Here is a 23021-nt window from a genome sequence, read left to right on the forward strand (position 1 = left end):
TAAAAGCAATCATTGTAATACTTTTTGTATACATTAATTAACCTTTGTTTAACCGTTTTATCTGATTATTAGACAGACTTCTAATCTTATTAGAGAGAACTGTTAACAACGACAGTAAAGGAGAGAGAGTGTGAGCACTTTGTGTGCTCAGGCACTGCCTTTCTCAGCGGCATCAAAATAAAAGTCCCGTCTCGAACACATTGACCAACTCCGATATTAGAAAAATGCCAAATATCGGCTGTGGCGATATATCAGTCGACCACTAATTCTACCATTATTATCAATGTTGAAAACTGCTTAATATTATTCTGATAACTGTGATAGATTCTTTGATGAACATAAAGCTGAAAATAACAGCATTTCAAATATACAACTTATAAATGTCTTTACTGTCTAGGGCTGGGTTTCGACAGAAATTTCATGATTCAATTCAAATCATTCGTTTATTTTGTGCTGTAACTAGTTACAGCGGAAGAGATGGTAAGTTAACTTGTGTTTCACACTGTCGCTTTTCTGTGTGGTGTTACAGCGATCAGTCACTCCATATTAAACAGCACCAAAACGGTATTTATTGTTTGAATACTGTAATAAAATGTACAGACTTTGAAATTTGACACTGTTTCATATTAAAAGTAACAATGTACAAAGCTTATGGTGATTTTTTGGATACAATGGGCACTACAATGTTTTGTTCATTGCAGGCCAGACTAATCAATTCTTGGGATAAGAATCGATACTGTTCCATAAAAATTTGAATTAATTCAAATTGAGAATTCAATTATTTATTTACCCAGCACAAATATATTCCTTTTCCATTCTGTGAACATTTTCAAACACATTATTGTTTTTAGTAAAATTTGATCTTTGGTGTGACAAATGAGTTTTTAAAAGTATAAAAATCCATACCTTCAAATGAAGTGTTCATAAAAACCTGCGCATACAATAATGAGCAAAATAATAGTTGTAAAGCAGCTTCCCTTATTCCAAAATTCAGTGCCTTTCATCAATGAAATACCAGAGCAGTATGAAAACAAACTTATACTAGCACAAATTAAGAAGTGAAAGCTTAAGGGTGGAAATCTCCACAATCCCAGCAGCAAATCCGGATGAAGGGCATTAAATAAGATTTAAACAAGGAGTAACACAAAAAGAAAACAACAAATGTTCAGTGTGTCTGTAAAGATTTGCCAAATTGCTCTCCACTTCCGCACACGTTCCATGAATCTGGGCCGAGGACAAAGGCCAAACTGCAATCATGGCATCTGGTTGTAATCCGGCACGACTGGAATTATCAAGCAGATTCATACACACATTAGAACAATGCTGCAATTAATGTCAAGATTTCGTGTCTTGCTTCACTAACCCAAATGAACTTCCTCATCAAAACTATCAACTGCAATCAATGTCATCCTCAGTTTTCACCCACTCTAGTTGAGAGTTCAGTGAAGTGTAAAACTGTTTCCATAGAGACAAAAGGGCTGATGTTTATTTTCAGAGAGGGCTCCCGAAGGGACGAGAAGGAGTAATGAAGACTCAGAACAGCAGACCGAGGCATGAGCTGAGACACTCAGACACCACAGTTCTACATTTACTTTATTCCTCACATCACATCAGGGCTTTTCTGAGTATAAACATAAAATCTACTGTAGGTAAAACCCACAACAAAAATCCTGATTCACCATCTTCCCATTTGTATTGCATAACATTGCCGTCCGAAGAAATGTGACTCATGTTAAAACAGTTCCCAGGGTTCCTGCCTCCTATTTCACTCAGACTCTACACAACTGCGAATAAAAAAAAAGCCCAAATCAAATGAGAGCTAGGAGTCAAATAGAGCATTGCTGAATCAATTGCACAGCTAAATTGTCTATAAAAATCATCTTTTAGCCTCGACAAGCTAAGAGTAATCGCCTGAATTTAAATTTAGATTTAACCGTTTTTACTTTAATATTGCTGGAAGCATGATCACTAGTCATGCTCTCCAATCCCTGTTAATACGTCACATATAGGGATATGCCGGTATCAAATTTTCCTGTTGTGATTAATTGCTCATGATTTAGTCATGGTAAACGGTATTAAAGTGCAAAAGAACTATAAAGACCCATAGTTATCACTTTACAATCTCATTAGTTAACCATTAACATTCACAATAACTACATTTGTTACAGATGTTATTAATCTTTGTAAAAAAAAAAAAATACAAGTCATAGTTCATGTTAGCTCATTAAATAATACAGTTGCAACTTTACATTTTAACAACATGTTATTAAATATTGGAATAAACCAGAAACGGTTCTTGACTCGATAACTTCGTTATCTGGCTCGGTGTTCATCTTCATTTCTCTCTTCACAGCAGTTCAGTCAGTGTACTGTTTGTACTTTGTTTTAATGCTTATTGGAGATATGAACCATTTAAACAATTCAGTTTGATTTGGTGAACTGGTTCAAGAAGATCCGGTTACATCGAATGATTCATTCGCAAGCGGATATCACTACACTGCAGTTTTGAACTCTCTCACAACAGACAAGGAAGAGAAGACAATGCTGAATAAAGTCATAGTTTTTGCTATTTTTGGACCAAAATGTATTTTCGATGCTTCAAAAAATTCTAACTGACCCTCTGATGTCACATGGACTACTTTGAAGATGTTTTTCTTACCTTTCTGGACATGGACAGTATACCCTACACACACTTTCAATGGAGGGACTGAGAGCTCTCCGACTAAAAAAAAAGATAAACGGAGGTCTTACGGGTTTGGTCTTACGACATGAGGGTGAGTTATTAATGACATAATTTTGATTATTGGGTGAACTAACCCTTTAATAACATGCACTTATAAATCCTTCACAATAAAAACAAAAATGTGCATTATTGCATTGGCAATTTGTATTTCATGTTGATGTTTAGGTGCATATAACCTGGAATATAAGATAAATCAGTGCTTTTTTTAAATTTTATTTTACAGTTCCATTTTAATAATGTGCTAATTTGATATAATTAATATTATTTAATATTAATTACTAAAGATTATCTAACCCTACAACATTACAGAAATGTTAAAAAAAAATTGTTACAGTGTAATATATTATATTCATAATTTTTCCTTGTATAGATGTCTTCACATGGTGAATTGGGACTATTCCTTGGTCTATCTATGTCTAGAAATGTTGCCCCCCACACATCTGACAGCCTCTTACACACACCTGCCAACACATTCTAAGTGAAATAACAAGATCTGGCACGAATGCCGTCAGCAAACACTGGTGAAAGATCGATGGCCATCACAAAGCACTCCATCCATCTCTCTCCCTCTTTCTCACCTTGAAGCTATAAACAGCCCAAGAATCAACAGTAAGGAGTGTCCACAGATGTAGACAGATGGTCTGTGCCTTCTCTTCTGCTTAGGTTAAGTTCTGTCCAGCTGGCGTCACGCATCTAATTTTAATAATCTTTGGTGAATCATTCATCAAAAGGAACTACCAAAATTAAAGAATCATAAAAAGATACAATCAAAAATAAACAAATAAATAGAAAATACTCAAAAAGATCAATAGAATTGTGTTTTATGCCATTGGAAAATTGTTTTAGATTTTTTTTCCCCTAAATTTAATTAAATTAACAGATTATGTTTAGTATTTTACTTTTCCAATATAATAAATCAAGTTTCAGAAGGTAGTTTTTTACTTTAAAAAAAAAGACTAAAATACTAATACTGAAAATATTTTTACAGTGCATCGGTCCATGGTAAAACTAAACAAAAAATGAGTGCGTGTTCATGGTACAGGTCACTAATTTTCTAAAGATCAAAAATTCTGTGTGAATGATTTGTAATTTCTTTGTTATGGCAACAGCCCAAAATTAAATAAAACAATTAAGTCCACAATATGTCCACATTATTCCCGCTCATCAGTGCACTGCTAAATTCAGCTCTTACTAGCTCTAATCTTCACCACAGCAGCATAATTCTGTTAAAGGCAGTGTGACATGCTCAGCTCCAGATTATTCCATACGCTGTAACCCTGGTGATTTGGAAAGGGAATTACAAGGAGATTCAGACCAAGAGAGAGAGGCAAATACAGCATCCTTATGAGTAAGGATCACCAATGTGGCATGTTTATAAATGCAAAGGGTTTTCTCAAAGAAGCGTTAACTGAAATGTAATCCATAATAAACATCATATTATTTAGTTATTTTGAAGCAAAATTGGTTAAAATGGTTACTATTCAACCTCTTTTTTACGTGGAAGGTCATTCTGATGCTAGGACATCACCACAGACCACTTCCATGCATGCTCATGTGTTAAATTTAAACCAGTCCAGTCATGTTCTCTTAATCTCCTCCCCCTTCACTGGGAGAGTGGGAAGCTGAGGGACACAACCTCTACGACTAATGTCAGAATGAATCACTAGTGCACTACTGACATATACTACACTGTATGCTGCCAGCTAGATCTGAAATATTGTGAAATATTACATAAAGCAATGATAAAATGTTTAAAAGATAATGTCATTAAGCTGTACTTCAGCTTTGGTCTTCATTTTGTGGCTCCGTGTATATCTAATTAAATTAAGGGAAACCCCTCATAAGCAGTTGTGTACGTGATAGGACACATACTACAAAAGCTCTTGTTGTGGCATTGTGCAGCCAATTCACTAGACTCTCTGCCAAAAAAGGACTTCCATCTCTCTCTTTTCATGCACTAAGGGCTGGGGAACACCCTGCATGCTGACGCACACTGTCACAGACTCCAAGCATCATATCCATCAGCCACTTCCTTGCTGTAATTTCTGGAGAAGCAAGGACTTGCATACATATAAGGGTATATGAGGATACTTTCTAGAAGAGACTATAGCAAAACCCTTCTTAGAGCTCCCAGAATGCTTTCAAAGATTTGCATTTGCATTATTCCTGAAGAGTCAAAGTATTTAGCCTCATTAGAACAGGAAGCCACCCACTGTATCGATTTAAAGCTTACCATTTATTGGAATCATCAGTAAAAGCATCTTATGTCTTCCATACACACACTTACACTTTCAAGGCAGTTTCACACAGGAGCTTTTAGTGAGCTCCAGTATAAAGTTCACAGCTGAAAACAATCCATCCTAAATTACAGCAGTGAACCATCGATGATGCATTTCAATGGATATTCATTGTACAATTTGCAAAATAAAATAAAAAATCCCAAAATTAACTAATGACAAAAGTATTCTAAAATTAAAAGTATAGTTAAGAAGCATGCACATTTAAATATACAAAATAGCGTTTGGAAAAAACAATAACCAATATGTTACCATTGCACTGTTTTTCTAATTTAAGTCTTTGCAAGCTCCTAGACAAAAATACTTAATAATATGCATAAAAAGCCTTCCCAATGAACCATGAATTCATTGGGTTAGAATGCTTATTCTTACTGTAAGTCTTTTGTACACAGCACATAAGCCTACCCTAGTAATGTTTTAGTTACGTTTACTTGGGGACATCATATCTGGCATCAAAACAATCCTATTACAGAATGCAGCTGTCTCTGGGCTTTTTTTGAGTTCACAAATACATCACATAACAGAGCTGGTGCAATGCTGCAGATATACAGAGGCTTTGAAGAGATGTGATTGAATTCTTAGAATCTGTGGGCTCTGTTTGTGTACTGAAAGCACGAGGACTTAAAATAGGTTAAATTACATTGTGAGAATGAAGTCAAGCAGATGGATGTTAATATTTAATCCAGCTCTAAAATATATAAAAGAAAATGTATATAATTTATATTCTATATATTTCATTTACCTTATTTCATAAAGAAAATAATCAATCATTTATCATAGTAATCCTTGTAAGGGTGTCAGATCCCCCAAAGATGCACGAAGCAAAGCATGGGCTGCATTTGATGGATGTCAACAAATTAATCTGGTTTGAGTAATGACAGAAAATAAATTTACCACCTGTCCAGACAAGATGTGAGCTGGGAAAATGACCTTCTGCAACAGCTCACAGACACATAAATAAAATCTAAACCTGTTGTATGTAGAGCCTGAGCTAAACGGATTCAAGAGAACCTGCATTAGCACAGTTTAAAGGTTTACCTTTTTAGTTAAATATTTCCTCCTGGTGGAATGACCTGCCCAACTCAATCCTTAGACATCTTCAAGAATCAGCTAAAAACACATCTCTTCCATCTTTATTTGACCCTCCAACTCTAGCACTCTATATTCTAATTCTATTCTATTTTTTTATTATACAATTAACAAAAGCAAAAAATACATCTGACACTAGCTTGCTCTATTTTTTTATTTTCTATAGGTTTTATTTATTATATTATATTAAAGCCCTTGCTACGTGTACTTCGTTAAGCTAACTAAGACATGTTATAGCACTATATCATTGCTCTTTTGTTGACTTCGACTGCTTCCATTGTCCTCATTTTTAAGTCACTCTGGATAAAGCATCTTCTAAATTACTAAATATAAATGTAAATGTAAAGGGAAATCCCACATGTCTTCAGAATCAGCAGGGCTGAGGAATCTGCTCAAGAATCAAGTTTAATTCTCATCTGAACAACATGACTCTTTGCTTTTATCTTAAATGTATCTATTAATCCTAAAATGTTTTGTAAAATGCCTTCAGAATATCCATGAGCAAGATATGTGTTTGTATTTCAGAGTGAAACATTACAATCAACAAGACAACAAAGTAGGGTAGGACTTGCTTTTGTTCATCAGTAGGTGTTTGGGCCATGAAAAGTGGCAATTAGATCTTAATTTGAAGCCTGGTGGATGGAGAGGATTCATGTTTAGATAATAAACACAGTTTTGATGAAAAAAAAAAAACAACAACATTGTTTATAAGCACACAACAGGTTATTTACAATAATAGTACAAAAAAATGCATATCCCCTTGCTAAAAATAAATAAATAAATAAAGTCTTACTGATCCTAAACTTTTGAGCGGAAGTAATGCTTATATTGGTGTTGTTTTTTAATAACACAATAGGGATTTTAGGGTAAAAAAGCCAATAAGATACTAAATGTTCACATTCAGGCTCATGTAAAAAAAAAAAAAGAAATGTTGAAGAAGCAAAACTAGTACTGTTGTGTTACAAAAGGATTAAATAGGCCTGACTCCTTAGGTATACAGTGCAAACTACTGCTCAGGATTATAATTCAAGAATTGCATGAAGACACCCTGAGCAAATAAAATAAGAGCCTCTACTGTGATCTGAAACAGTGCTAGGTGAGTGTGAAACCCGATGATCATTTTGATGGAATTGACCGAGACATCTCAGCAGGCTGGCCTGATATTGAGCCATCAGGCAGAAGCACAGCTGTCAAGGTGAAAATGGGAGGAGGAAACTGTAGGAGACATGGCACAAAACCAAAAACACAGGTTTTAGTGGGCTGGCCATGGTCCAGGACAACCACGTGAAACCCACACGGTCTGTGCGACAGGCCACAACGAATGACCTTTAATGCTAATGAGACAAAGATCGAACAGGTGAAATTGATTAAAAGAGCTGAGATCCAGCACAGGAATGATTCACTTTTGTAGGTCAGATATTAGATGGGTTTGAGCTGATTAACAATGCGCACATCTGAAAAAAGAAGAAGAAGAAGAAGAAAAAAAACAAGTGCACCATGTAGCAACAGCAGATTCTATTTTAAGGTCACAGGGAACTCACAAATCTTCAGACAGCCATGTTAACAACAGGTGCCCAGTTTCAGAGTGTTTTGGACTATAATAAAGGTTGAAGCAGGGAGAGAGCGGTGCAGTAGAATAGATCTACTGAAAGCCTTAAAAATCCCACTACTGAATCACTAAACAAATCAGCCTGATGTTTGTTTGAGCCTCTGTTCTCTTTGCACTACACTGCACTTAAGGAAGGACACTCATGGGAACAAATGCTCCAGAACATCAAATATGCCATTCACTATACAGCACTTACACTATGCAAACAACCAACCTGTTTTCCAGTAAACTCTCCAGCCTGTAAGGTTAAAGGGATAGTTCACCCAAAAATGAAAATTCTGACAAAATTTACCCAGCCTCATGCCCTTCCAAACCTGTATGAGTTGCTTTTTTTTTTGTAGATTGCTGGTAATCAAACAGTTGGTGGTTGCCATTGACTATTATGGAAGTAAAAATGTAGTACAAATTTTACAAATAAATAGTAACATAAAAAAGTAAAAATTCTAAATTATTACTAGTTAAAAGTACTTTTTCCCATTTTAATATATTTTAAAAATGCTATTTACTTCTGTGAAGTCAAAGCTGAATTTTTAGCAGCCATCACTCCCTTAATATGGTTATGGAAACAATTAAACCTTTTTTTTTCTCTCCAGGATTCATTGATGAATAGGACAGCATTGAACAACATTTACTTGAAATATATAAAAAAAATTACATTACAGATGTCTTTATTGTCACTTTTGATCAATTTAATTCATCATTGTTATATAAAAGTATAAAATTCTTTACAATCTTACACTTTAATCTTAAACTTCTGAACAGTAGTGTAAATACCATGGTATATGGAAATAGTTTTCTGCATCGATATATTCTGATAATATTCCGATTTTGTTTTTTTTGCTAAAAAGTGCACTTCCATGAAATAAATATTTAACAAAATTTCTTATTTATTAGATAAACTTAATACAAAAAAGTACCATAATTATTTGATCAATTATACCTGGTATGAAAATCGCCATTCAAAGAGCTCATTAAGGACTACAGACTGTGCCTTTGGTCTTGCACACGCAGTGAGAGAAAGTCTGGAGGAGCAGCTTGGAATCTGTCTACATCACACAACCACCAGCCTGACACCTGTGATACTGCTCCACCTGCACCAGGTGCTATACAAAAGATGCAGGAGGACTGCAGACGGATATTACTGCGTAGTTTCTTTAAGAGATCTCAGTATTACATTTTCTTAAAATTTTCCCTTTTCTCGCTCATCAATAGTTTTAGGTGATCACAACCCTAAAAAACTAAGAAAACTAAGAGACCATTAAAGGGTTAGTTCACCCAAAACTGAAAATTATGCCATTAATGACTCACCCTCATACTGTTCCAAACCCGTAAGACCTCCGTTCATCTTCGGAACACTGTTCAAGATATTTTAGCTTTAGTCCGAGAACTTTCTGCAGTGATGCTGCTGATGTATGACGCTGCTAACGTGTTTTCTTGTGTGCCCAATAACAAAGATAACATGTCAGTAAGCATCGTACGTCAGCAGCGTCACTGCAGTGTTGTGACCACACTCACAACATACCCGGAAGAGAAGACAATGCTGAATAAAGTTGTCATTTTTGTTATTTTTGTACCAAAATGTATTTTCGATGCTTCAACAAATTCTAACTGACCCTATGATGTCACATGACTACTTTGATTATGTTTTTATTAACTTTCTGGACATGGACAGTATACCGTACATACATTTTATATGGAGGGTCAAAAAGCTCTCGGTCTAAATCTAAAATATCTTAAACTGTGTTAAATTAATGACATAATTTTCAGTTTTGGGTGAACTAACCCTTTAAAGGGCAACAACAGTATTCTCATGCACTATTCACCAAGACTTCTAAAGATGGATGAGCCTTATATGGCACAGTGCTACATAAAGATTCTTCAAAAAAAGATCCATGACACATTTAGAATGGCAAGTTTGAGACAAAGTGTCTTCCCTTATCTCTGCAGAGCACTGTGGGCTATACTCATTTGCCCTCATGCTAGTCCACAGTCCTGATAAGCAGGGTTTTATTGAGATTGTGAGCACACTCAATTGAACTGAAGCATCGCTTAATTAAAGCTTGCTGCTCCCATGAATCCCATGAGTCCCAGGATTCCCTGACATCTATCTATCTACGCATAGGAACACTCTCTCACAACTCTCTCTCTAAGCTTTATATATAAAAATTTACTTCTCTATTGGGAAGTTAAAATGTTACTTAATGTTTCAACAATAGGAAACACACCAATTAAATTTTTTTTTAAGACTTTAAAGTTACTTTAAAGTATAATTAAAATAAAATGAGCTAAGGCAATCACTTTTAAAGTCAAAATCAGAATAATAATAAACTGATTATTTTGGGGGTGTTAATGAACAAGAAATGTCATAACTCAGTTGTTAACTTTCCATAGGCAACAAAAAACAAGCAAATGGGGTCAACTAGCTCTAAACATGCAATCACGGATGTTTACGAGCAGTGTCCCATAATTAATTACATCTAACAAAATATTAAATTTCCCCTTGAAATGCCTGTTTGAGTACCAGGGTTTTTTTCTATTGAAATAAACAGGCTGATCTCAGAAAGATCTGTTAAAGCTTAGACTGTATTACAATAACAAACACTGTGTCAATGTATGTACGACAAACAGATTTCAGTGAAAAAACTATGAGGGGTCTCTTTGGAGCCCCATGTTGTCGGTAACAACAGGTTAGTGTTGTTTTGTTTGTTGTGTAAACTGTGTGTAGTGCACTAAACCGCACACCTGCGAGCACATGGAGTTCACTTCTTCAGCACTGCGACCTTCCCATGAGCAGGTGACCGAGGACAATGTCATTTGTTTCATGCCGGAAGTTGTCATATACGATCGAAAAGAACTGTTACCCCAGAATTCCGTCTCTTTACAGTAACGTTACGTCTTTGATATATATGCGTCATATTAGAAGCTCTGATCTATTGAGAAATACGGCAATTTTATACATAATGGTTAACATTAAGAAGAACGACTTGATGCCATCACAAATCAAAGTTAGACCGACGGAAATAACTAAGCAATAGAAATAAATTCATACACTACAACAGCAACACATGCATTCAATTTAACTGCTAGGCTATATGTATTGTAGACAAAGACAAATCATATTCAAGAGACTGAATGTAGGATGCAGCTGGCCCTCTTTATCTACATGAGATGAACTTCTATGAAAACTATGAAACATCTGCAGCGACGAATGAACTAAAAATCACATGTAACGTTAATAAAGTACAAAGTTTCTGTTTTAGCGACAAGTTCCAATATCCTCAGTCTACGCTGTGTGAAATAAGGAAAGAAAATCGACCTATAATCAAGCTAAATGTGCGTGTTTTTTTTATTTTCTGTCTTATTCAACGGCTGTTTTGTTGGAAATCGACGTTATTGTGGCTCCTGGCAGTTTAGAAACATGGAGCCATTTTAAATGGAATTAACGAACATTGTCCGCCGTAGAGAAGATAAGCAACACTATCACTCTAAATCATGTCACATAATTCCCATCGCTTTTGTTTCTATTCCTAGAACAAATCGTACTAATTTAGTTCTAAAATGAGGTATTTAACTCACCAGTCAGTCTTGAGGTACAATATTTGAATCTGACCAAGGAAAACCCTCCACAGAGGTGTTGAAGTGAACGGAGGACTGCTGGAAAGACTCGTCGTCCGCACGTTTGTCTGCTCTCAGCCGTGTTTTGATGTCACTCGGTGGGCGGGGTCTAATGGGCCGCCCGACGCGTTTGGAAGACCCCCTCAAACGCGATTTATCGCCCTCGTGAGGTTATCTGTGATATCATGTCACGTCAAGTTTATATTATTATTAATATTTTTTTGATATATTTTCCTTCGTGAATACAAATAAATTTGGCAATAAAGCAAATTCTGATTCTTAATAAAATCACACAGCAGACACATATTGTATACAGTAGGCCATAAATTTGCTTTTATTGTAACAAGCCAGTCTCCATCATAATGCAATATAAAGAGGGAATACTGTTTTACATACATACCGCTTTGGAAAGACATTATTTGTATACATAATTACATAATTTGAATATATTTATTAAATGCTAATCAAGATAATAGCCATATGCATATATTTAATATTTTATTGAGCAATTAGAATTTCAATACTGAAATGCATTCGGAATAAAAAAAAGTCCATATTTCCAAGCTCAGAATTAAAGTTTTTGCTTTCAGACAAACAGTCATTGTGGGTCAGATGTTTGTAAATAATCTAAGATTTAATGGCTAATCCATGAGGAAGTGTTGACACTAATCACATTTGCTTCATAAAGGTTAAGGGAATAGCAGACTACTGATGATTACAGTAATTATATTCACAGTCGTTCAGGAATAAATATGCAATATTCAAGAAACATTTTAACATTTAAAAAATTTGATCCTTTAACTACAATGTAAAACACAAAAAACTGTATCATTGCGTGTATTTTACTTCAAACCCAAGCTCTTAAATAGAGGTTAAAGGGGACATCGGATGACAATTTATTTTTTTGTTTAGTTTGGTTTGTGGCAAGTCTGCAAGATCAGAAAAATTGAAAAGAAACACCAAGCCAGTTTTAATTTTCAGCTTGCTATTATTTGATGAGCCATACACTGTAACGGGTCTGTGTCGGCAAATGTTTTGGACAAGGAAAAAACAGTGTTGTTTTACACAACGATTGAGGAATTTGAACCAAAGTGTGTTACCGACATTTCAAAAAGACCCTAAAGAATCATACAAACTTGTGTAAAATGGGCATCCAATGTCCCCTTTCAGGATTACCAGCCTTTTATTGAACACAGGATGGATCCAGTTTTGACTCTTCAAGTAGGCTTTTAGCTTAAACATAACTCTAAATAACCAAAAATATCTGTAAAAAGAAAAAATATGTTTTCTGGTATTTCCATGTTAAATTTCCTTATCACTTAGTGTGGAAATATTAGAGGTTGGTGTATGCTGTGCATTGTTAAATCACAAAGAAATGTCTTGTAAATGTTTTAGCAATGTATTTTGGTGAAACAGAAAGGATGAAAAGTAGATTACATTTGTTGTGAAAAGGATAAGTGAGGTGATAAAGTTTTGTAAAATTCAGTCTTAATTCCACATCCACAGTCTGAATAACAGCATGTTCAGTTTCACATGTTCTCAGTTTATTCTTTAGGCTATTTGGTTCGTGGCCTGGTCTAGGAATGTATCAAGCAGAGGTAGTGCTGTGATGGTAGTGAAATATGCACTGGTGCCCTCATGTGGCACAAGTCAGAGCGATCTGCTGCACCTTTCCCATTTCATTCAGCAGCTGTTTGATGCTGTGCTTGAGTTCAGGCAGACGGTCTAATGGCTCTGGTGGTTCCAGCTCACCTGTGCAGTCCAGCCAGTTTTCAAGCACTGAAAAAAGAACAGTGGATAGGAATCAATATATAGTCATAGTACACATGAAACATTCCCATAATATAAATCTCTGCATGAAAAATAGCAAAACATAAATCCAGCCCTCTGAAACACTCTTGCACACCATCAAGTTCCCTTTCGATGAAGTCCATCCTGTGAGTAACCTCTTCTTGTACGGTCTCGATATGCTCCAGCAGGTTGATCCTCCACTGCTGCTGAGCTCCGCCCTTAACCCCGCCTCCATCAGCACCCGCCTCACACTTCTCTCCTGCATCCTTCATGCAATAAAGTAACATTCACCAGTCACCACAGCATAAAATAGTCAGTCTAAGATTGTTGAAAGTGTTAAGGTTGCATTTATTTAATCAAAGGATATTGTAAAGGCTATTACTACAATTTAATAGCGTAATACATTTTAATAGGGATTTTATTCCTGTGATGGCAAAGCTGAATTTTCAGCAGCTATTAATCCAGTCTTCAGTGTCACATGATCCTTCAGAAATCATTCTAAGATCCCAGTTTGGTGCTGAAGAAACATTTCACAGCATATCATTATCAATGTTCAAAACAGTTTTGCTGCTATCTATTGTGGAAACCGTGATGCCTTTTTTTAGGATAGTTAAAAAACAGTGTTCCTATGAAACAGAAATTTTAACATTATAAAAGTCTGTATTGTCTTTTGATCAAATTAATATATCCTTGCTGTTTTCACTGGTACTTTTCATTTAAAGTGTCATTGCTGAATAAAAATATTAATATCTTTTAACAAATCTTGTCTTGAACAGACACATTGTAAAGTACACTTCGAGAACAAAGTTAGCTATAAATCATCTAAGGAATAACTGAAAATAAATCCTCAGTGACTGGTGATTTGTTATTACATTTTGACATCAAACCTGCTCTGTCTAAATAAGCCATATTTTAATGGATGGAATTTAAAGGTTTTTACATTTCCATCTGGTCATCAAAAAAAATCTCTAGATTCAGAATTTAATAGACCATTTTTATGCTACTTTTATTGTACATTTCTGTCATTTTGGAGCTTAACAACATTACATATCCCCATTCACTTTCATTACACAGACAAAAGTGGCATATTTCTATACAAACATTTCTTTTGATATACTATTCCTTTGGATTTGACCATGATAAATATATTTCACAGAATTGGTTGATGATAATAATCTCATTTGATGTGACCCTTACCTTGCTGTGGTTTAAAATCTGAGGACTAGATGTCTTCAGTAGTGCTGGTTGGATCTCTCCATTATAGTGTTGTTCATTCTTCAGCACTGCCTCAGTGTTATGCAATCTGTCTTCCAGCACTGACTCCACACGAGTCTTCAGCACCAGCCTCGGCTCCAATACCTGGTACAGGGTTAGTGGCTTTTGGTAGCAATGCTCACTGCTAATGTAGTCCGGGAAGGATGAAGTCAAGGGCTCTTTACATTGAATGGTTTCTAAGGATGCTGATGCAGAAACTGTTTTTGTGTCCGGAAGAGCAATGCTTTTCATCCTGGTTTTCTCAGTCAACTTCCATGGCTGCTGCCACAACTTGAGGTCTGGGTGACTTTGGCTCCTGTAGTAAAATAGTTTTAAACCATTTTCGTAATGCCATTCAAATAACATTTGCCTTATGGGTTCAAACAGAGATAAAGCAGGATCACTCACTGTAGCATGCTGATTTTGAGCTGCAGGCCATTGATGACTTCCACCACATGCTGAACGTCCCCTAACAGCTGATGTGTGGCTGCAATCTTCTTGCCATTCTGATGGGAGTAGTTCTCCAGGAAAGAGAGGCCAAACATGTGGCCGGTGCTAAGCCAGTCCCTGTCATACCAGTACCGCAGGCTCTGTCTCTGACCTCTGATCTGCCCTGGATACACACAAACAAATACACCGGTAAGCTGAATTTAAACTGAAAATGATGTAGATTTCCCAGCACTAAAATAGGAACTGACAAAAAGCTGTTACTCAAAGTGCTACTCAACCTGAGGTCTACATTAGGGTTACAATCAGAAATCAACGCTAAAACATGCATCACTTCCAAACCTGGAGAATCCCGGCAAATGAAGCAAGCGTATCGTTCTGGAACGTTCTCTTCCAGGAGGCCCATACAGGTTCCATGCTGCCAGTATAGACACTCTTCACACTCAGGTGCAAGAGAACAAGCAACAAACATGATGGTTGTTAATTAAGAGTGAAAGTGTGCAGCTAAATCTACTGTATTTACATGAACTGTTCCAAACTTTTGGGTGGGTAAGATTTTTCAGTGTTTTTCCAAAGTCTATTTTTCTTACCAGAGATAAAAAAATTCTGTAACATTATTAAATAATTATAACAACTTAAACAGCTTTCTTTTTTAATATATATTAAAATGTTATTTATTTCTTGTGATGGCAAAGCAGAATTTTCAGCATCATTACTTCAGTCTTTGGTGTCACAGGATCCTTCAGAAATCATTGCTGACTTGGTGTTCAAGAAACATTTCCTGTTATGTTTATAGAATAAATTAAAAAGACCAATTTAATGCATGCTTGCTGAATAAAAGTATTCCTATCTTTAACAAAAATACTGACCCCAACATTTGAATGGTATTCTACAAAAAGCCAAATTAATGATCACCTGTAACATGAAGTCATTTTCCTCTTCCACTTCACACACACAGCGGACAGTTTCCTGACTTCCTGTAGTTGAGGGAAGAGAGCTACAGCTGAGAGGTGAGGCAATGATGTCCAAATCTGCCCCCATTTCATCTTCACTCCATCCACAGCTGTCAGAGGACCAGTCAGAAATGCTATCCTCATCTAGAAACATGACCAACAAATGACTTGAGTTTCGCCGTCACTCAGAAAACAACGCTTTAATAACACACTGCATTGTGGGTAAATACATGCAGATTTTCTTCACCTGATGTGTTTTTTCTCATCTTTTTCTTTTCCTTCAACTTTATTCGCAGGAAGTTTCTAGTCTGTTTTTCTTTTAGCCTGTCATGTTCCTTCACAGCTTCTACAAAGGAAAGAAATCCAAGTTTAGTTAGATCATGTCATGTATCAAAGAAAAACAAGGAATAAGATTATAAATCCCACGTTTTAAATTATAGCCACCAGCCATACCCATTTCCATAAACCTCTTGTCTCTTTCCTTGTTGAAGTATCTATGCATGTTGCAGTCTAGCTGATCGTCTCTGGTCTTCTTCTTCAGTGAGGTCCACTGTTGGTAATTCTGTGTACTGACAACAGGGGACACTAGAGAGCGTCTCTTCACAGTCATCTGCCCAAACTCATGCGATGGAATGAACCTCTTCTTAGGGCTACCCTGATTTTTAAGTGTGGTTTGTTTGTCCGTTGCCTTGGTCTGGTCCAGTTCCATCAGACGATCATCTCCATGGTAGTACTTCATATGATAGTGCAAGAGTTTTGCTTTGCGAAAAGACTTTGAACAGCCAGGAGCGCTGCATTTATATGGATTATGGTCCAAGTTGATAGAGAGCACCGGTGGAGGCTGGTTTCTGATGACTCTGTATACTGAGATATTTAGATGTAACATTCACTGTCAGTAATTCAAGCTCATTGTGATGAATCATGAATCTGTGAATTTCATTAGTGTAGATCATTATACTCACATGGTTCTCTGCTGAATCGGTTGGGGTTGTGGAAAGCTTGTTTTCTGACTGCTATGATAAAAACATTGATTATAATGAATAAAGGGATATTTGAGCATATATGTGTTGTACAGATGTGATCTCACCAGTAGGCTTAAAGGTTTCTGATTGGCATACTGCTGTTTCATTGGATGATTGTGTTAGATGTAAGGGGTCTGATCCTTTTCCTTGATCGGTGGATGCAAATGTGGGCTTGCAATCATTATGGAAACTTTTTTCTAGAGGAAAGAAATCAATAATGATGAAATCTAACATTATGGCAACGGTAAATATTTTTTTAATCTAGCAATCAAATAATCAAACCTGAATCAGTCTTGGTTTTTTTGGATACCCTTCGTGCCATTGAAAGTCTCCTCTTCCCTAGAAAAAAATACATTTAAAATAAACTTTTACTGCTATCATGACAAAAACTTCAAGTAAATTAAAAATTTATATTTTACTATAGGGTCATTCTGTGTCCAATCAACCAAATTTCAGAAACTTTCCCAGCTCAAATATTTGATTTTTCTAATATTTTCCGAAGAAAGATAAATATGTATATTGATGAAAGCCAAAATATTAAATGCCATGGATGTATATTTACTGAGTAACCCACTATTTTGTAGAGGGGGGACAAAATGGCAATTTACATCTGAGATTCAGAGCCAAATTACAGGCGGTGAAAATGACTTCAGAAAGATGGCAGCATCATAATGTTATTTTTACACAGAGATTGGTAGGTGTATTGGTTAAATATGTTGACTTTAGCAAACTTTGTTGCAATATGTGCCAATGGTGATCATTCAGAAATTAGAAAACAGCACTTTTCAAGTTTTTCTCAAAGGTTTGCATGCCTATAACCCATGAAGTATTAAAGATTTCTTAATATTGGGTCTTAACAAACTTTCCTTTTGGCATCTTCATTTTTAAGGCCCTACAGTATATGTTTCAGTTCCAGAGATATTGGGGTCTCAATTTGGCTTCAGGAGTAAATCGTTAAATTGTACACATTTTCAATGGTCAAAAACCATATGTGGATCAATTTTCACAAATATGATACTTGTTTTCTTCTAAAGAGGAATGTCTGAAGAACAAATAATGTTGAAACTAGAGATGTATCTTGTATCCTTCTGTCAAAACAACTGCATTGAACATTATTTTACACAGTTTGCATGCCTATAACTCAAGAAGTATTATAGATCTCAACATACAATTTTAGATTCTATTTCTTAATAAATAAAAAAAATTAAAACTTCAATTTCAAGGCCATACTTCGCTTAGTCTCGGAGATATAGGGATCTCAATGAGGTTACATTTTCAGATTGTTGAGTGAATATTACCCATTTTCAGTTCTTAAAAACCCAATGTTTGTATACAGCTGATACTTATTGTATTTAAAGAGGAATGTCCGAAGAATAAGTATGCTGAAACTAGAAATGTATCTTGTTTCCTTCTATCAAAACAATTGTATAGGACATGGTTACAACAAAGGGCCCTTAAAGCCCCTAATTACAAGTTTGGGAAGATGGTTCACAAATGCATGTTACATGCTACCCAAACTCAGAGCAGATACAGAGATCAGTGTGGAAAACACTCAATCATGACCTGCACATATGTAAAAGAACAGTGTTGCGTTTCACTCTGAAACACATGCCACATGTAGATTGCACATATACCGCACCCTTTGTGATTTGATTATCACACTAAGCCACATCGCCCATATCGTTATTCGTATATTCGTACTGGTTTCCCAAACAAACCACCAATCAGAAACCAAGTTCACATTATTAGTTAGATTTGTACGTACTTCTTATGCGCTGCCTCCGTGACTTTCTGTCATGAGGAACACACTTTGCTTTGATTTCCTCCTCTTTTTGTTCCATGTGAACTTCCGCTTCCTCTGTCTCATTTCTCTTTACCATGCCCTCATTGAAGTTCATACCCATGCCAAACACCACAGAGTTCTCCATATTCTCTGCGGCTTCCTCTTCTTTCTCCTCAGGTCCTGAGACCTTCTTCAGAAATGACTTACTGTAATTGTGCTGCCCTAATTGCTCCATGCACCTCTCCTCATATTCCTCCTTCATGCTTATATCTTCCACTTTAAGGCATGTCCCATTCCCATTGCTTTTCTTCTGTTCACCTTCTTCTCCATCCAAATCTGAGATCTCATTCACCTCTTCCTCAGGAACACGGTCAGTTTGCCCTGCTGCTTGTTTACTGCCATTGACTTCATCCTCTTCCTGCATTTTCTTGTCCCTTTCTGACTTTTTTATTATGGTCTTCTCTTCATTTTTAGCAGTAAGTTTCTTTCTTCTCTATTTGGTGAGAATGAAAGAATGAGTAAAGAGAGAGAAGGCCAAAATGAGTCCTGAAATAGAGGTGCAACATGAATGGGATACAAATGCAAAATAAACCTCTTTGGTGAAGGGCTTCACATGGATTCCTTTGACTGTTTGGATAACACCATCATAGAACTTAACAGTGTAGGATGCTGCAGGATAAATAAAATCAAACATGAATCATTGCATTTCAATTTGGATAAGAATCTGTTCATGTAACACACCTGTTTAATGCAGTGAATATGGCAACTACTTACCATCTTTATTAACGGCCAAGACTTTTGCAGGATAAAATCGACAATCGGACCAACTGGCAAGAACTTTGTCATTCACATGAAATCCCTGCAACAAATTATGAATGAAAACTCAAATAACCGATTTTTTCAGTGGTTTTATACGTGCCTCAACCAAAGAGAATTTAGGGTCAGATTAGCTGATTTTTAAGATTTATCTCGATTCATAGTTATGAGGGACTGTAGGGGTCCTATGATGCTGTTTCCAGTTTTTTTTGTCCATGTTTCTGCATGTTGGTTGCACCACGTTACTAATACAAACAACAATTGTTGATACTTTTATTCAGTAAGGATGCACAAAATTTTACAAAAGTGACAGTAAGGACATTTAAAATTTTACAAAAGATTTCTATTTGAATCCATCAAAGAATCCTGAAAAAAATACATGCTAGTTTCCATAAAAAAATATTAAGCAGCAGTTTTCAGCACTGATAATATGAAATGTTTTATGAGCTTTAATTTCTAAAGAATCATCTGACGCTAAAAAATGATCCGAAATAAGTTAGATTTTATATTAAAATAGAAAAAATATGACTGAGCAATGGGTGATTACCAGCTGGACTAGTATCTGTAAAATACTGTATATCGGTTATTTAGGATTTGCTTGTGTGATCCACACAGTAATAATCAGTTGAAATGAAAACAGGACTCAGGATGCAGCATCACTTTCGCATCTCAGTAAACAGACTTATACTGTACATGAGGCTGATCCTACTAGATTAGCTTTCATATACTGGGATTTTTAAAAAGCACAGTCTGTGACTCACAGGGATAAAGCTGTCTTCCTGCCGTCCCTCTCTTCTCAGCTGAACCCTCTCCATGGGTCTCAGATAAGGACTGGCCCAGTCAAACCACTCATCGTAGCGATGGCTCCACTGGCGGTAGTGGATTAAGATCTTCTCGTTCTCGTAGTCAATCTTCTCAATGTTGGCAACATACCTGGGAGTGAAACCACACAGAGAGAGCTTGCTATAAAATAGAGGAAGAGAAAGGCTAAGAAAAAAGTGTTTTTAAAAGAATGGCACTTGCCAGTTCTTCAGACTGTCCCGTGCTTCAAGAGCAGCGCCCACCTTAAACTTAATTCCTCGTCTGTTAGGAGGCGTTTTGCTCATAATGTCAGCAACTAAGTAATATGAAAGAGTCACATTTGAGTAACTTCCCAGTGATCATTACATTTCTTTAGGTCAGTTTCATGGCAAATACAGCTTGAGATTCACAGTAAACCCAAAGATTTATTCTAAGTGCCACAAGTCTACATTAAAACAATTTTAATTATAATAGATAAAAGTATTAATTAATTGCATGATAATAATTACATTTATAATTTTAATGATTTAGTTACAAGCAGTCATTACAACAATCACAAGATTTAAATTAGTTTTTCATCAGAAATAATTTGTTTTTTTGTTTGTGGTCTGCCAGAGCAGCAGCTAAATCTTTCCCAGTTAACATCACTGATCTTCAACATTTAACTATACAGTGTAGGTGCAAAGAATCCAGGTCATGGCATCATGCCACTAAACAATCCAAACAACAGACGTAACTTAATTATCAATAGCCTACTTAGTTAAGCCTCTTATTTCTACATACATTTAATGTTTAAGTTGAAATTCAACATTCCTTTTGTATTAAAAAACAAATTAAATGATTATTTATATATATATATATATATATATATATATATATATATATATATATTGTATTTAAAAAATATTAAGAATGGATCTATCTAAATGACAATTTAAATTATTGTTGCAAAATGATATAAATCATAATATTGTAAATAATATTACAAAACAATATAAGCATATTAATTTAGTTACTCTTGCATGAGTAGTGACATAAGTGAGAGTGATTAACTGTGATTTTATCATGAGCCACCAAATGCCTGACAATGACAATGGAAACAATAGGGATTCCAGATATTCCAATATTACACTATTGTTTCTTAATCCCAGATTTCTGCCTGTCTACAGCAAACAGCAGACGGAAGACATCATTTAAGATGATCTGAAATCCGACAGGAACAATATTCATCTAAATTAAAGCACTTCCTTACTGCTCCACACCCTCCAAGAAAATAATGACATGGATAGTAATGGGCGAGTACATCATCGCCACTCCCACAAATACAAGCTGTAAATCACAACATACATCTACCGACGCACAAGTTCCTATTACCTAAAATCTGTAACAGCACATTCAATTTTCTGAAACAGCATCTTTAAACATTCCGTACTCGTCCAAAGTCCCGCTATTGAGAAAACAGTATTATAAAATGCTATAAACATCAGTTACCTGCTGTGATATCCGTCTCTTTTACTATAAAGGCGCGTCGAACATCTATTAAAGAGTCTTTTATTGTAACCACGTTGGGCACGAGATGCACGCACTTACTATTTTCCAATGTGGTCCACACAGACTACCGGTATGAACAATAACGCCACCGCGCATGCGTCAGGACTTCGAGTCTATATAAAGACGTCGCTTCATTGTGAAGTACCAGTACACAGACATTACATTGACTCCAGTGCCCCCCCGTTAACAAGCTTGCCCCGCCCTTTGGTTCCCCTCGATTTGTAAACATATAACAGCAAAAAAAATGTGGGTTAAATGCGCAGTTTGTCCTGTAAACTATATATATATTTTAAAAAGGAAAAACATCAGCAGCTGCTAAATTCATATCTGCGTTTGCTGGCTGGCACAGAGCCGGAGACACGTTTTTAAAGCACTGGTCACTGTAAATAATCAATTACGATTCTGTTGAGCGGATGATTGCAAGGACCAATCAAAGACGTTCTGATGAGTCACCGCTGAAACACGCTGTTTCGTCACCACTCGCGCTGGCTGACTGAATTGTTTGACTAATTCTGTCTTCAGAAACAACAAAGTGAAGATGTGCAAATGTAAGTAAGATATTAATTTTACAGTGTAAACAGCTTTAGTGATTATTATGGCAGTTTTGAGAGTGCTTGAACTCGTTGGACTGAAGTGAATATGTTCTTTGATATAATGTAAAATTAAAGTGTTACATAGTACATACATACATAGTAAATTTTAATAACTTGTTTTTATTAAATTCACATTAAATACAAAGTCAGTCGTATTAAAAGTTATTTATGGCATGACACCCATATCTGGTACTTGAGTAAAAAAACACGGGGTTTATGCAAAGTTAATAGATTACAGTATCAGGCTACTTTGCCCATAGCCCAATATAAATCAACTAATATAATCTATTAATGTGCAAAATGCATTTACTTACACATATTTGAGAATTAAGAAATTTCATAATTTTTTTTAGTTATATCGAATAAAAATTAATGAATAAATAAAAAAACCTTGCTGAAAAAAAAACAAACAATAGACACCGTTACAAAATTTGTAATGGTTTTACTGGTTAAAATGAGATTTGTATTGATTTTACTGGAAACTGTAATAGACTCTGTTGTTCTCTACTGGTAATTGGTTGCCAGAAAACCATTTCATTTTAGTTTTAAGTTTTTATAGATTACTTCTAGAGATTGCAGTGATACATGACATGGTGGAAAATGACTGATTAAATAATACTTAAAGTAGGTTAAGATGAATTTTAAAATTGTACCCCC

General features: G+C 35.7%; 2 protein-coding genes across 6 annotated transcripts in view; both read right to left on the reverse strand.

The window, feature by feature from the left end:
* The window catches only part of LOC127968403 (protein NDRG3), a 30435-nt gene extending 18941 nt beyond the window's left edge, over positions 1–11494 (reverse strand). The window contains exon 1 of one of the 2 annotated variants that reach the window (XM_052569600.1): positions 11315–11494. The gene's annotated coding sequence lies outside the window, so the exon portion shown is untranslated. The remainder of the gene's footprint in view (positions 1–11314) is intronic. The other variant, XM_052569599.1, reaches the window with a different exon arrangement.
* A 165-nt stretch (positions 11495–11659) lies between these two features.
* Positions 11660–21856, reverse strand: LOC127968406 (PHD finger protein 20). 4 transcript variants are annotated; one of them, XM_052569605.1, is made up of 17 exons: positions 21712–21856; positions 20443–20536; positions 20181–20352; positions 19378–19462; positions 19196–19272; positions 18586–19096; positions 17103–17159; positions 16886–17017; positions 16761–16808; positions 16252–16662; positions 16046–16144; positions 15761–15942; positions 15188–15287; positions 14807–15011; positions 14342–14714; positions 13260–13410; positions 11660–13132 (listed from the first exon to the last, which is right to left on the reverse strand). In XM_052569605.1, the coding sequence occupies exons 2-17, from the start codon at positions 20523–20525 to the stop codon at positions 12990–12992; spliced, it is 2829 nt and encodes a 942-aa protein (XP_052425565.1). In that variant the 5' UTR covers positions 20526–20536; positions 21712–21856; the 3' UTR covers positions 11660–12989. The 4 variants fall into 4 exon arrangements, with proteins under 4 accessions (XP_052425565.1, XP_052425564.1, XP_052425566.1 ...); XM_052569604.1 differs by having other exon boundaries at positions 16761–16811; XM_052569606.1 differs by having other exon boundaries at positions 16761–16811; positions 20484–20536; positions 21712–21837.
* Positions 21857–23021: the final 1165 nt, after the last annotated feature.

This window comes from Carassius gibelio, chromosome B11 (genome assembly GCF_023724105.1).
Source record: "Carassius gibelio isolate Cgi1373 ecotype wild population from Czech Republic chromosome B11, carGib1.2-hapl.c, whole genome shotgun sequence".
In the NCBI taxonomy this organism is placed as follows: Eukaryota; Metazoa; Chordata; class Actinopteri; order Cypriniformes; family Cyprinidae; genus Carassius; species Carassius gibelio.